Source organism: Arachis stenosperma, chromosome 9 (genome assembly GCF_014773155.1).
Source record: "Arachis stenosperma cultivar V10309 chromosome 9, arast.V10309.gnm1.PFL2, whole genome shotgun sequence".
NCBI classification, from domain to species: Eukaryota; Viridiplantae; Streptophyta; class Magnoliopsida; order Fabales; family Fabaceae; genus Arachis; species Arachis stenosperma.
Window position 1 is genome coordinate 15,856,993 of NC_080385.1, and position 16,535 is coordinate 15,873,527.

Below are 16,535 nucleotides of genomic sequence, written 5' to 3' on the forward strand. Positions count from 1 at the left end.
CATTGCAAAACAACAAAGCTGGAATGGAAGTTAACAGCAGTAGCAGGTGAAGTGCTAGAATGCAACCTTTTTGAAAGAAACAACGGTTAGGGAATATTCATCAAAGCAAACGTGAGGATCAATGTGAACCAGCCAATCAAAAAGGGAGTGAACATTGGCAGCACTGCAGATGGAATCACATGGGTAGACTTCAAATATGAAAAATTTCCAACTCTTTGCTATTTCTGTGGCTTATTAGGTCACGATGAAAACAACTGTGAAAGAGCAGAAGAGAAGGAGGAAGGAAGACTACAGACATCCAGAGAACTCGGAGCATGGATAAGAGCAGAAATAACAGGAGTTAAAGTGGAAGTAGAAGCAAACAAAAAGCAAAAGGAGGAAGAAGGGGCAAGAACAAGCCAGAACCAAAAGGAATCCACCAAACAAAGCCAAAAAAAGTTACTAGAAAAGCTAAAAAAATTAACAATGCTCGATAAACAACATGTTGTCGAAGAAGGAAAAAGGAATAGCAGCCTAATAGCTACTATAGGGACAGAACAAGAGACAGAAAAAAGGCCAGCAAGCAAAGAAGTAGCCAAAGAGGGAAAGATTCAAAATAAAGATACATCAGCCAAACCAAATGACAATAATACAAAAAGTGAAGCCAAGTCAACCAAATACACTGGGCTAGAGATCAGGGGTAAAAATGAAGAAACTGAAATGGAGGAAAAAGAAAAAGAAGGACAAAAAAATGGAAAAGAAGAGCAAGGGAGATAGAAAGCAACAAACAAGAAGAGGAAGGGAAAGGAGTTATGGAGGGGAAAAGGAAGTATCAAGGAGACACAACAACTGAAACAGAAGATGGAAACATAAGCAAGAAGCACCAAACAAACTCACCAACGACAGTGGTTGCAAAGCAACCCTGCCGAGAACAATGAGACTGGTAAGCTGGAACTGTCGTGGGTTTGGAAACCCATAGGCAGTTAGAACTCTCAACAAGCTCTTGAGACAAAAAGATTCCAACCTGGTTTTCTTAATGGAAACAAGGAAGAAGGCAGATGAGATTGGTAGATTGAGAAGAAGAGGAGGACTAGACAACATTATTAGCGTAGATTGCAGAGGTGAAGGAGAAACAAAAAGAAAGAACAACAGATCACACAGGTTCAGATTTGAGGAGGTTTGGCTGGAAAAAGAAGAGTGTGAGGAGATAGTTAAGAAGACATGGATACCAGGCAATATGGGGATTACAAGAAAACTCCAAAATTGTAGCAGCACTCTGAAAGAGTGGGGACAAGTGCATTTCGGACAGATTCCTAAGGCAATAAAAGAAAAAAAAACTTGAAGAAGTGTAGGCAAGCCTACAAACAGAGGAGAACATAGCTAAAGCTAAAGTTTTGCAAGGAGAACTTGACGAACTCCTCAAACAAGAGGAGATTTGGTGGGCGCAAAGATCAAGAGCTACATGGCTAAAAGCAGGAGACCGAAATACTAAGTTCTTTCATCAAAAAGCTACACAAAGAAGGAGTAGGAACAAGATTCTAAAGATCACCGATGAAGCGGGAATAGTCCATGAGGAGGAAGGAAAAGTAGAAGAGGTGATTACTAATTTTTTTGAAAATCTGTTTGTTGGTGATAGAATTGAAAATGTGGAGGAAGTCACAGAAGTTGTTAGAGGCAGAATAACACAAGAGAGATTGAATATCTTACAAGAAGAGTTCACAAGAGAAGAAGTCAAATCTGCTCTTAGCCAAATGCATCCGACAAAGGCTCCAGGGCCCGATGGCATGCCGACTCTTTTTTACCAGCAAATGTGGGACATAGTAGGAGAGGATGTAACCGAATGGGCTCTCAATGTTCTCAACAACAGTGGTGACCCCTCAGAAATGAACAAAACTCACATATGCCTAATACCAAAAACTAGAAACCCCACTCATACAAAGAACTACAGGCCAATATCACTTTGTAATGTGATGTTCAAGATAGTTACCAAAGCCATTGCAAATAGAATGAAGTTGATCCTGCTGGACATAATGGGTGATTTTCAAAGCACTTTTATTCCTGGAAGACTTATAACGGATAACGGGCTAGAGACGTTCAAAATTTTCCATTTTATGAAAAAGAAGAAAGATGGAAACAAAGGCTACATGGGGCTGAAATTGGATATGGAGAAAGCATACGATAGGGTCGAATGGGCTTTTCTAATGGAGGTATTGAGATCTATGGGATTCCCGTAAAAATGGATCGACCTTATCTAGAAATGTATCAGCTCAGTATCATTCTCAATCATTCTAAATGGCTGCCCAACAAAGGAATTTAAGCCCGGGAGAGGAATTAGAAAAGGGGATCCACTTTCGCCATACCTTTTTATTTTGTGTGCTGAAGTTTTCTCCGGTCTTCTGAGAAGAGCGCAAGAAAGGAAAGCAATCCAAGGGATTAAGATAGCAAGGATAGCTCTTGAGATTACACACCTTTTTTTGCCGATGACAGCATCTTATTCTTGAGATCATCAGACCAAACTATCCTATCGGTGATGGAGATTCTTAAAAACTACCAGTTAGCTTCTGGACAGAGAATCAATTTGGACAAGTCAGAGATTTCCTTTAGCCGAAACGTACCTCCTAACAGACAGATCCTTATCCAAGATTGGTTGAACATAAAGGCGGTGAAAAATCACTCAAAATATTTGGGAATCCCAACTTTGGTTAGAAGATCTAAGAAAAAATTTTTTGAGTTTGTCCAAGAGAGAACCTGGAAGAAGTTAAAAAGTTGGAAAGAGAAGTCGCTATCCAAAGTGGAAAAATAGGTCTTAATCAAGTCAGTGGCACAATCTATTCCATCGTACATTATGGGGTGTTTCCAAATCCCTAAAAGTCTTTGCTGCCATATAGAGAGGATTATTAGCATTTTTTACTAGGGGAGCAAGGAAGGAGAAAGAAAGATACACTGGGTAGCTTGGGATAAGATGTGCAAGTCAAAAGAGGATGGAGGGTTGGGTTTTCGAAGTTTCGAGGCTTTTAACCAAGCACTTTTGGCTAAACAAGAATGGCGCTTAATCAAGAATTCAGAATCACTCACAGCCAGAATGCTTAAAGCAAAATATTATGCTAGAAAAAAATTCACTGATTCAGACAGGGGATATAATCCTAGTTACACATGGAGAAGCATATGGGAAACAAAGTGGGTGCTAGAACTGGGTGGATTGTGAAAATTAGCTCAGAAAAAAATACAAAGATTTGGGGAGATCCGTGGCTTCCTAACCAAAACGGGTTCAAAGTGTGGAGTACAAGAATAGGCTTTGATAAGGAAACCATAGTGGATAGCCTAATCAATCAAGAAGACAGAACATGGAACCAAGAGATAATCAACAATACCTTTCTACCTTTCGAAGCAGAGCAAATCCTAGAACTACCATTAGACATTCATGCAAAGGAAGATAGCTACTATTGGAAGTACAATAAAAAAGGAGATTATGAGGTAAAGAGAGCTTACCACCTTATAAGAAGCCATAACCAGACCGCAGTTCGTACCAGCACCCCAATCCAAGCAGAGCAACAATTTTGGAAAAAATTTTGGAAAATGAGAATTCCCTTGAGAGCCCAAAACTTTGCCTGGAGACTGATGAACCGGTCACTACCTACAAAGTCAATTTTACAGAAGAGAGGCATCAGAGGAACTACAGCGTGCCCAAGGTGCTGGGAGAAGGAAGTGACAAATTCTCACCTATTCAGGGACTGCACCTGGGCGAGGCGTTTCTGGTTTATCTCCCCATTTACGCTCAGAACAGAAACAGCGACCAACACCTCTTTGCAACAATGGGTTCAATCGATGCTCAATCTTTTTGGGGATGAAAGGGGTGGGCTCTTCCTTTGCTGTCTTCACGCAATTTGGCTCGATAGGAACAAGCTAATCTTCGATCAGGAACACTCTCGGCCAGAGGCGCTGCTGGAGAAAGCACACCAAGCCTACACGAAAGCAACCAAGGCCGACCTGCATGTCCCCTTGTTGCAAAGAACTCACCCAGAAAGCCAAAGTGCGAACAATTGGAGGGCTCCAGAGCAAGGAAGATACAAAGTTAATGTAGATGCTGCCATTATAAATGATAGGAGAGGAGGAGTTGGTGTTGTAATTAGAGACTGGGAAGGGGTGGTTGTCCTTGCTGCCACGCTGGAGGTTGCTGCATCATTTTCAGTTAGAGAGGCAGAAGTATGGGTTATTTTTATGGGCTTGAGCTTGGCGGCACAAGGGTGTTTTTTGGAGGTAGAAGTGGAAGGGGATAATGTTGAAGTAATATAAGCTTTGAAAGCCACACAATCTTTTGCAGGTTCTTTTGGCACTATCATAGCAAACTGTAAAGCCCTTTTGAATAGTTTTAGGTTTTACAACTTTACCCATGTTAAAAGAAATGGAAATATAGTAGCGCACACACTAGCTAATTTAGCTCTTAGTAAGCCAAATTTTCTGTGGCTAGAAGAAACCCCTATAATTATTTGTAATTTGGTCCACCTTGATATTATGGGCCTCCCTTCGTAATATATATATTTCCTTAAAAAAAAACTTGGAGGCATATGACTTCAATGAAATATTTTCTTACTTTTTGTCAAATTAGTTTTTAAATTACTTAATTAATTAATTAATTTCATGAAATGTGTGACTTGGTAGACAAAGAATTTTAAAAATAGAAAATTTATAAAATATTTGTTTCGATATGATGATAAATTCATACGTACTGATACGATAAAAACATAAATAAATAACAAAATGACACATGAATTATATTATTCATATCAATATTTAATTTTTAAAAAATATATATATCATATCAAAACTTTTATTAATAACCTTATAATTTAGTAAAAATAAAAAATTTTTTATTCTATTTTATAAAAGCCCTAAATATTTCTTTTTCTTATGTTTGACAAAAATTACACATTTAAATTAATTAAATTTTAAAATTAAACTAACTTTAATGATATAATTTCAAATTTTAAATAATTTAAAAAATAAAACAAAACACATTTAATTATTTATTCACGCTAAAAAAAAACTGATTCAATTTTGTTAATGCTCCCCATGAGTCATTTATACTAAAAAAATTCTAAAAATAAAAAAATCAAAGAAGTCTGTCATTTTTACTAAATTTTCTCAGGTCACTTTTACATTCTCAAAGAACATTTCACTCTCTGCATTCTCAAGTCTCAATTCTCAAACCCAAACTTTCTTCTGTCTCTGCCACTAATTCATTAGAGTCTTTCTTAGTCTCACTCGATTCTGTCTTATTACGAATTTTGTGAGACAAACTAAGAATTGTCATATGCCAATTGGTAGGAGTGATCACGGGTATCAGGTATCCGATTACCCGTCCAAACCCGAACCGAACCAATTAAATTAATTCTGAAACCAACGGATAATTGGGTCTAATCGGAACCAAACTAATGGCTCTCTGTAGTAATTGGTTCGGGTAACGGTTCTGAAGATGCAGAATCTAAACCAACCCGTGGACCCGACTATGTGTTAAATAAATAAAAAATTAAAATATATATGCCTTTTAATATGTTTGGATTTTAATGTGTTTAGTGTTTAACATGTTTAGATTATTTCTATTGATTTTACATGTTTATTGTATTTACAGAATTTTCAAGATAAAAATTTTATTTTTTTAATTTTATTTTTATGAATTTCTGGTTTATCTTGAGTACCCAATTTTTCGAATCGAACCAATCCGTTCTTAATTGGTTTGGTTTGATTCGGATACATACACAAAAAAACGTAAATCCGAGTCAAACAGAACCAATTACAATTGAATTGGTTCGGTTCTAATTTTATCCCAAATCTAAACTAACCTGACCCGTGATCACCTCCTACCAATTGGTTCAATTACAAGAACAACTAAGAGAATAAAAGAAGATTTTGTAAACATAGCTAAATTATTTGTCTTCTTCTTACGTTCATTCTTTCTTCAATGTCTTGTTGTTGTTATTTAATTTCTTCTTCTTTGTGAATTGGATATATCTTTTTTTATTGAGTGAAATTAAAAAGACACGAATGTCTTTTATATTATTTTTTATGCTCAATATTTGTATACTATATGTATGAATTTGTGTGCTATGTTGAACGAAAATGTGTGCTATGCTTAAATATTTGTATGCTGTAATAAACTAGAAATTGTTTAATGATTTATGACAAATTAGTGTGAGCTACCAGACTATTAACTTCGATTATTTGTGTTATTTTTTTATACTCGATATTTGTGTGCTATTGTATATGTTTTTTTCTTGATTATGGTTATTTATGATGATCTTAGTTTTTTTAATTGAGTTGTTTATTAGAAAATTAGTGTTATTCTATGATTTTGATTTTTGTGCTATATGTGTGAATTTTTTTGCTATGCTGAACAAAAATGTGTGCTACGCTTAAATATTTGTGTGCTATGATAAACCAGAATTTGTTTAATGATATCTGTCAAATTAGTGTGAGTTACCAAACTATTAGCTTCAATTATGTGTGTGCTGTAAAAATAAAGGGGTGTGTGTTGTTTCACTTTGCTTGATTTACACATGTAATGTGGTATGGTTTGTTTGTAGTGTTGATGGACAACTGCAAGAAAGACGAGGCGATCGCTGAACTTTTCAAGAGTCATTGCATTCAAAGCTGATTTGCACCTCTTGCTTCTAAGGGCAACATTCCATGAATACAAAGGAGATGTGTTGAGTGGTCAGAGATTGTCGTGTCACACTTTCTGTAGACCCTAACCACCAAGAAATGTTGGAACTGCACATCAAAGTTAATAGCCATGAGCTATGATGACATATTTAAAAAGAGTGTCATAAGCACCTTTTTATGTTTGTGCCTGTAATGTAATATTGGCTTGCAATGAATTGTGATCGGTTTATACACCATAAAGAAAAAGAGAAAGAAAAAATAAATGTGTAATAAAAATCAATAAAAGAATATACACATAAATTTTGGTGCAACAAAAATTTGTGTGCTGTGCTTTAACAATTTGTGTGCTATGGTTCGAAAATTTGTGTAATATGTGCAAAAATTTGTATACTATATCGATAAGTTTGTCAATAGTATCCTTTTGTGTGTGTCTGTTGGAAAATGGAACCTGTAATGTAACATTGGCTTGCAATGAATGGTGATTGGCTTACACACCATGAAGAAAGAGAGAGAAAGAGAGAAAATAATTGTGTAAAAGAATTCAATAAAAAAATACACTCACTTAAATTTTGGTGCAGCAAAAATTTGTGTGCTGCACTTCGAAAATTTGTGTGCTATAGTTCAAAAATTTGTTATGTGCAAAAATTTGTGCGTTATATTAATAAGTTTGTGTTACGTGCAAATTTGTCTGCTATACTTCAAAACTTTGTATGCTATGCTCCAAAATTTGTATCCTTTCCAACAAAAATTTATCTACGGCAGAAAGTATAAAAAGACTTGTACAGGTAATACAATCTCTTTGAATTGTGCGCCAGTGGAGCACTAGAGCGCGTCATGCGTTTCATTTCGAGAATGGTTTTTATTGTAGTTGATTGAACTTAGTTACCAAAAAGACTTGTTCATATAATATTACTCCACAAAAGATAAATGAGATACATATTTGAAGGTAAAATATGTCTTTTGTCCTTAAAATTTTCAGAAAATTTTAAAAATAGCACGTTGTTAAACAGTCCCTACAGCATTGTCCAATCAAATAGAAATCAATCATTTCGTAGTATCTGAAAATTAATTTCCCTCATTTTGCTATGCATAAACAAAGAAAAACAACAAATTAAAAATACACGACAGTGTTATTCATGCTTCTTTACTGGTTCTCAGAAGTTGGGACGTTTCCTTTTGAGTGATCCACTTAAAGCAGCCTTAGCCTTCGCCCACTCTTTCAAGGAAGAACAGCTTCTCATGAATGTGCAAGTTTCGCCTACTTCAACCCTCGCAGTGGATCTCTCTTTTTGTAGTGTTTCTTCAGACGATCCTTCCTTTTCTCTTGTCTCACTCTTTTCCTCATATGCAGTATCATTGGCACCACCACCATCATGTTAACTCTTTTCCGGTATACGCCCATCACTAGTAACAACTTCATTAATGGCATCCTTATCTACATTATTATGCTTGGGATTGTTGGAATTTGCAGGGTCCACGGTAGACCCCTTGGGCATTGGCTCTGAGAATGTAATGCCTGCCAAAATCTGTGAAATGCTAAATGAACTGTTGTTTCCAGCAACCAGTTGTGTCCATGATTGCTTCCGTCGCCATGATGCACCTCAACCGGTCTTCTTCAACTCCACATTGTTGTCAGCAGGCTGAGCTTCAGCATGCTTTCTTAATGCTAATGTGTTGGTATAATTATCTTCAGTGAGCTCATTTATCGATTCTGTATCGGTGGGTTCACTCCTTAGGTGTTCATGCCCTTCCATGTTTTCAGTTTTGTCGTTTAAAGATATGGATTGGGATGGACTATCAGGTCTTTCTTGTTCTGTAGGAAATATGAGAGTGGCATTGAAAGCAATATTACCTCCATTACCAAGTAGTTCTTTCCATGAAGATTTCTGAGACCATGAAACTTTAGACGGTTTGCCAAAATCATCTTCTGACTCAACAGGTTGTACTCCAGATTCTACCTCATCTGGAAGGGTCTGCACATTATTCTTTCCTTTAGCAGTAGTAGACACATGTCCAATGCTTTGCCTTTCTGATTTGCGAAGTGATTTTCTCTTATTGTTGGGATTGCTCTTATGCCCTTTATGCACATCAAACTCACTCTTGTCATTTTCTTCCTTACCAATTTTTGATTTATTGGACCATGAGTCCTGAATATCCAAACAGCAATTAGAAACAATATAAATAAATCTATTCTTTGATTAAAAAAAAATAAGGAGTGATACAATAAGAGATAACTTAACCGGTTTCTTTTGTAAGGGGAGTGAATCCTCTCAATTTTTTTTCTCTTAATTGTTTGGTAAAGTGTGATCTCTCATCATTCAATATCTTCTCTCCCATATTTTTTCTTGGTCCCACTTAATGTAACGTAAAAGATCACACTTTACCAAACAATTGAGGGAAAAAAATTGAGAGGATCCATTCCCTAGTAAGCCCTATTGCTTAATAATAATGATGATGATGATGACAGCAATGAAAATTAACCTTATTTTCCAAGATCATTTGAAGTTCCTCACTCCCTATTATGGACGATTTATTTTTCTTTGTGTTCACGTTAATAATGAGATCATCTTCATCTGTTGAACTACCTACTTCAGAGTAATTAGGATGTGCAAGTGATTCAAAGGAATCCTCTGTTTCAAGATTCTTCTTTTCGGAAACATTTTCTTTTCCAAGTTGTTTGTTCATCACGACATTCATTATGTTAATTTCTTCATCATTCATTCCTCCAATTTCTGTTGCCCTTTCAATATGTAGTTTTCCCCTTTCTGTGCCAGAAGGACTACAATGTTCCTTGCAATCACAGAAATGCACAGGGAGAAGAGGAACTTTAATATTCTGGAAACTGTATTTGTGCTTTCCAGTTCCAGTAAATGGTATAGATTTTACCTACATAAGTACAGATGTTGCATGTGAAAATTGAACCATATGATTAAGCATTAACGTTTCTTTACATGACCGAATATAAGGGAAAGACAAGAAATTTTAAACCTTATTACGTGATAAGATGTTAAACCTAACATGTATTACATGAACATAAATTTTAACAGAATAGAGGAGGAATATAAATGAAAAACCATTTAAAACAATGATATAAAAATATATACAACCTCCCTTTCCCTTTTTCTCTCTCTCTTCTCATGATAGTACCTAGAAGGCAACAATGAGTCTTCAAGGCTACAAATGTCGCAAATATTCCCTAAAGTCTCTACATATTATACAGGGACAGTCCCGAAAAAACACATATACATCACAGAACAAAAACAAGACACCAAAAGCACAAAATTACCTATAAGATATGTAAAAGAAAAGAATAATCCTAAAAAATTTAAAATGACACACTTCAAACAAACAGACCATCTGAGAATAGCATAATTAGACACTCCCACAAATGTTGGCCTTGTTATTCCTGCCAAAACCTTTAAAATGTGTCATAATAAATGTTTACAATTTGGCCTCATAGAAATGGAGACAGCTAACAGTTCAGATCATTTCTTAGTGTCATTCATTACCGAATATGTTACATTTGCGGTACATAGCCGGTCCCAAGCCCGTATAAAGGAGGAGGGTTGTGTTAGGTCTTTGGCAATCAACATAAAAATATAGTCGAACCCCCATGACATGAATCAAAGACATTATTGCGCTAAAGCTAGGTCGTTGCCCGGAAGCAACGCGCCGTATGGCTCGAGTACAGTGTCAAAGCAAGAGCCGCTGCATCGGTGCCCGGATGTAGTGTTAAATGAGCAAGGGTTCTCGCATTTTCGTGAACGGACGAGGGTAAATAAGCTAGTTCACAAAGTAAAAGGTAAAGGTCGAAGCGACAGAAGGTTGAGATTTGGGACATGGAACATAGGCACTCTAACAGGAAAGTCCATGGAGGTGGTGGACACCATGACAAGGAGGAAGATTAACATTATGTGCCTACAAGAAACGAAATGGGTTGGTGCAAAGGCTAGGGAGTTGGATACTTCTGGTTTCAAACTTTGGTATACAGGAAAGGTGAAGAATAGGAATGGAGTTGGAATAATTGTGGATAAGCAGTGGAAGAAGGACGTAGTGGATGTCAAGAGGGTGGGAGATCGGATCATCTCTATCAAACTTGTGGTGGAGGGAGGTGCTTTCCATGTGATTAGCGCCTATGCACCGCAAGTGGGTTCGGGCGAACAACACAAGATAAGGTTTTGAGAGGATCTAGAGAGTTTGGTTCAAGGCATACCTTTGGGAGATAAGATTTTCTTAGGAGGAGATTTAAATGGCCATGTTGGGAGAGAAGAGACTGGATATGGGAGTATTCACGAAGGCCATGGTTTCGGGGTGATCAATGCCGAGGGTAAAACTATTTTGGATTTTTCCTCAACCTTTGATATTCTCATCGCAAATACATGTTTTAAAAAGAGAGACGAACAACTGATAACCTATAAGAGTGGCATGACAAGCTCTCAAATCGACTTCTTCTTGTTAAGGAGAGTTGACCGGAAATTTTGCATTTACTGTAAACTTATCTCGGGAGAGAGTTTGACAATACAACATAGGGTGCTCGTCATGGATTTTCGCGTTGAGTAAAAGATGAGGAAAATACATCATACGAAGAACCCAAGGACGAGGTGGTGGCGGATGAAAGGTGAGGAACAAAGAAGCTTCCTAAGACGGGTAGGAGAAGAGGCAAAGTGGGATGGGAATGGAAGCGCAGAAGAGATGTGGAGGGAGATGACAGAAGTTATTGGAAGAATAGCAAAAGAATGTTTTGGTGAATCTAAAGGAATAGGACCAAGAGACAAGGAGTCCTGGTGGTGGAATGCGAGTATACAAGAAAAGATAAAGATAAAAAGGGAATGCTTTAAAGAGTGGTCTTTATGCCGCAATGCAGATAATTGAAAAAAATATAAGGCGGCTAAGAAAGAGATAAAAGTGGTTGTAAGTAAAGCAAAAACAAGAGCATATGAGGGTCTCTACCAGTCTTTGGGCACGAAAGAAGGAGAAAAAGGTATATATAGAATCACAAAGAGCCGGAAAAGACGAACAAGAGATTTGGATCAGGTTAAGTACATAAAGGATAAGGATGGAGAAGTGTTGGCTCAAGAGGAGAAGATTAATAAAAGGTGGAAGAGCTACTTCTACGAGTTATTTAATGAGGGACAGAAGACTCTTCCGAGCCTTGGTCGATTATGCACAAGGGAAGAAGATCAAAACTTTGACTACTATCGAAGGATTCGAGACTTCGAGGTAAAAGAGGCTCTAAAGAAGATGAAAAATGGCAGGGCAGTAGGACCTGATAATATCCCGATTGAGGTTTGGAAGGGTCTTGGAGAAAAAGGCATCAACTGGTTAACCAAGCTTTTTAATGAGATTTTAAGGTCAAAGAAGATGCCTGATGAGTGGAGAAAGAGCACCTTGGTACCTATCTATAAGAATAAGGGAGATATACAAAGTTGCAGAAACTATAGAGGGATTAAGCTTATGAGTCATACTATGAAGTTATGGGAAAGGGTGATAGAACGGAGGTTGAGAAAAGAAACACAAGTAACAGAGAACCAATTTGGATTTATGCCAGGAAGATCTACCACTGAAGCGATATACCTATTAAGAAGGATGATGGAGAGGTATCATAGTAGTAAAAGGGATCTACATATAGTGTTTATTGATTTGGAAAAAGCGTATGATAGGGTACCAAGGGAGGTCTTATGGAAGGTTTTAGAAAAGAGGAGAGTAAAGATCGCATATATTCGGGCAATTAAAGACATGTATAATGGGGCCACAACTAGTGTGAAGACTCAAGGTGGTGTGACGGAGGAATTTCCTATTGGTATAGGATTACACCAGGGATCATCCTTAAGTCCATACCTTTTCACATTAGTCTTGGAAGACCTCACAGAGCACATCCAAGAGCTTTGTGCCATGGTGCATGCTTTTTGCCGATGATATCGTCCTTATGTGAGAGTCAAGGGAAGACCTAAATAAGAAGTTGGAGTTATAGAGAGAAGCTTTAGAAGTGTATGGTCTGAGCATAAGCCGTAGCAAGATGGAATATATGGAATGTAAGTTCAGTCTGAGAAGAGAAAACCCCAATATAGAGGTGAAGATTGGAGAAAACATCCTAGAAAAAGTTAAAAGTTTTAAGTATCTTGGGTGCATTATACAGGATATTGGAGAGATTGAACAGGATGTAAATCATAGGATCCAAGCAGGTTGATCAAAATGGTGGAGTGCATATGGCTTTATATGCGACAAAAAAGTGCATTTAAAACTTAAAGGTAAATTCTATCGCACCGCTATAAGACCGACTATGCTGTATGGTACGGAGTGTTGGGCGGTTAAAGGGGAGCACGAACATAAGCTGAGTGTGGCAGAGATGAAGATGTTGAGATGGATGAGTGGTCATACGCGATTAGATAAAATAAGGAATGAAGATATAAGGGAGAGAGTTGGAGTAGCACCCATTGTGGAAAAGATGGTTGAATCGCGTCTCAGGTGGTTTGGACATGTGAGAAGAAGACCGATAGAACATCCAGTCAGGAGGGTGGATGAGATGGAAGATGGAGAAAGGGCGAAAGGCAGAGGAAGACCTAAGAAGACCATCCATGAGGTGGTCAAACGAGATCTACATGTAAATGGTCTCTCTGTAGACATGATACATGACAAAGCACAATGGCGTCGTTTGATTCATGTAGCCGACCCCACTTAGTGGGACAAGGCTTTGTTGTTGTATTCACTACCGAAATAACTGTACACATAATATTGTGAGCTTAATTCTTGACATTGAAAAAAAAAACAAAAATATTAAGACATGAATCCATGGCAAAGCTCTACAGTATTTTACATAATATTTCCCACGTTATACCACTTTCATACGCAAAAATGGCATTCTTCAAAGCCATAGCCACACTAGATACACACCCAAGACTGGCATCCACACCTTTTAGCTTCACAGTTTAAAGGTTATTCAAAACACAAACGCCTTTAAAGGCCACGGTTCAACATCCAAAAAACATGTTGAAACACAACCAGTGAACATATTTATAGATGGAGTTCATTCAACGTAGGGTTCCCAAACTGAAAAAAGATCCTCTAAAATGAGATTAGTAAAGTGATAAAGTGAATGCTTAATCACCATTGAATTTGTAACTTCTAAGATATGTGAACCCCACTATCTTAATTTGTAACTTTAGCAATATCCTCAATTTAGAGGAGCTTGATCCATCCAGACTCATTGGATATTGGCTTTTAACAACGTCAATGACCAATGAATACATACTTGTGTCAACTAAATGAATAAATAAAGGTATGTTATATTAGTATGTCACCTTTCTTAACTTCGGGAAGTAAATGTGGAGTTGCTTTGTCTTTAAACTCTCTTTTGTGGGCTTTTCCTCTAACTTATTAGTAGTGACTGGTTTGTCACTAACATGACATAGCATCTTCATCCCATTCTCGTTTTAACTGCACTAGATAATATTCTTTAGCCTTCTCAAGCTTCAACTTCCCACCCTTCCAAACACAACCATTATACTGCCAAGACAATAATTTTTTTTAGTTTTTAACAGAAAATGCATATTGTTATAATCAATTGAATTTAATGAAGTTTTAACTAAAAAAATAAGAGAAAAAACAAACCTTGCTAAAAAGCCTGGAAAGAGATTTGTCATCGGTAGGAGAAGGAAGGAAGTCAAGATAGGCGAAACTGCGACCTTTGGTTCGGATTGTTTCGACTGCTTCGACATTGCCGAAAGAGCTGAATAAACTGTGGAGGTCTTGGTTAGTTACTGATTCCCCCAATCCACTGACAAATATTCTCACCGTCTTGTTGTGTTGCCCCTCCATGCCCTAAGGAATGTTAGCCTGCACTCAATTAACAATAATACGGTTGATAGAGGAATGCTATTAAGTTGGTTCGACAATGTTTTGTGCCTCCAAGAGTAACAATTAGAAGCGGCAATTTTTTTCTTAATTATTTTTTGGGTAAAATATCTTTTTTGTCCTTGAATACGGAACCATGTCAAAAACTTCATAAATATCCTAAGTTTTATTTTGGAATAAATAACCATTTGTACCTATGAAAGATGACAACGCTGACATATGTACCATGATAGATCGAAACTGATTAAATTACCAATTCAGCAACATGCAGAAATACAGGAAAAAGGGAAATCTGAAAAAGAGAGAACACTAAACCAAAACATTAACCAATAATCACAAAACACTAAACCTTCACCCAACAATTACAAACAAAGCCAGCAATTACAAACATTAGCACATTATGAAACATTCCAAAACACTAAACCTTCACCCAACAAAACCAGCAACTACAAACAAAGCCATCAGTAAATTTGAACAAAAAAATTAAGAGCCATCAGCCTACAGCATTCAGCAATATTGCAACAAACAAATTAGGAGTCATCAGCAACTGGTAAACCAGTAAAACACTATCAGAGCCATCAGAGTAAGTATTACTGACTAAAACACTAAAATAGAATAACAAAGTAAGTATTACTGACTAACAGAGCAATCAGAACCATACATACAAATTTGCAAATTTGTAAAAGTTCCACCATTAACCACCAGCAAATACAAGGGAATACCAAACTGGAAACCAAGACGGAAGACCGAAGAAGAAGAATTGAAGAACCAAACTTCAAAGTTCAAACCAAGACCGAAGAAGAATTGAAGAAAAATGGAACAAAAATTGAAGAAGACCGAAGATGAAGATGAGCCACTAACCTGGGTTCCGCGCCGAGAAGCCAGTGAAGATGAAGAGTACCTGCCGAGTTACTGGGTTAAGGTTCGACGACCTGGGAACGGTGGTGCTGACGACCTGGGCACGGCGGCGGCGCCGATGACCTGGGAACGGCGGCGACGATGGAGGGCTAGGGTTCCTTCGCTTCAGAGTTCTCCAATCTCCAGTACAGGGAGTATAGTGACAAATGATTAAATGAATGAATGATCGGGGAAGAGGAGGGCAGTTGTTTGGTTCGACGGTTTTCACGGTTTTTTTAGTGGTTATAGGTGAAGGACCGGATTGCTTGCATTGCCGGTTTTCAGATGAACTGGTTTGACCAGACGGTCCGGTCCAATTTTTAAAACCATGAGAATTGGACAAGACAATTATTAACGGTTATGAAAAGTTAAACGTCTTACTATTTATAAGATGCATTGAAGATTCTCGTTAGTTAAGATTTAAATAGACACCACTTTCTTAGTATTTATTTTATATTAAATTTTATTTTTGTTTGTTTTGTTTGTTTTATGCTCAGTTATGATTTGACTTATTTTTATTTTAGTGAACTTATGCATTAGGATTTTAAACTTAAGAGAGAAAAAAACTCTCTAAAATTTGGTAGTTACTTTTTTTTTCCTTACTTTTGATGAATAAATTTTTTTTTTTAAAAAAACTTGGGTATAAACAAACTTTAACTATTGCATCAAGAAATCAAATTAAAGTAGAGAAATTCCTTTCTTTGATTTTTCATCTTACTCTAGTTACGTTCCATATCATGTCCTTTACCTTCGCTTGCGTTTCAGTGTCTCGCGGTCTTCCTTGGCCTTCTCGTCACCGACAACAGAAGCAACTCGTCCAGATCGTCATCTTTTGGTTTCAGGTCCTAGCCATTGCTGTGGGTCATGGACCGTTGTGGTTCTGGGAAGAGCACCGTTTACAATTGTTGACACTGACGTCATCGCTTGTGTGAGTTATTTATTCTATTTTTTTATCTTGTGATGCTTGTGTTTTTGTTAGGGTTTTGTTTTTTAACTGAATAAAATTCTCAAACTTGGTGAATGTTTGGAATTCGCAAATGTTTGAAATTCGCATGTTGCTTTAAAGAAAGGTAGTGGTGAATGGAAAAATTTGTTGCAGCTTCTAGGAGAAAATCCTCCATGAAAATAGAAAAGTCAAGAAACTCATG

General features: G+C 37.1%; 1 protein-coding gene and 1 pseudogene across 1 annotated transcript; one reads left to right on the forward strand and one right to left on the reverse strand.

The window, feature by feature from the left end:
* The first annotated feature begins 3,132 nt into the window (after positions 1-3,132).
* LOC130949140 (uncharacterized) lies at positions 3,133-4,272 on the forward strand. Its single transcript, XM_057877949.1, has one exon. It carries the CDS (start codon positions 3,133-3,135, stop codon positions 4,270-4,272), a length of 1,140 nt encoding a protein of 379 aa, XP_057733932.1.
* Positions 4,273-7,750: 3,478 nt separating this feature from the next.
* LOC130950788 (protein REPRESSOR OF SILENCING 3-like) lies at positions 7,751-16,455 on the reverse strand (annotated as a pseudogene).
* Positions 16,456-16,535: the final 80 nt, after the last annotated feature.

Bases quoted from the DNA above. Each gene is read 5' to 3' on its own strand.
- LOC130949140 (XM_057877949.1), top strand. From the start codon at position 3,133: ATGGAGAAGCATATGGGAAACAAAGTGGGTGCTAGAACTGGGTGGATT.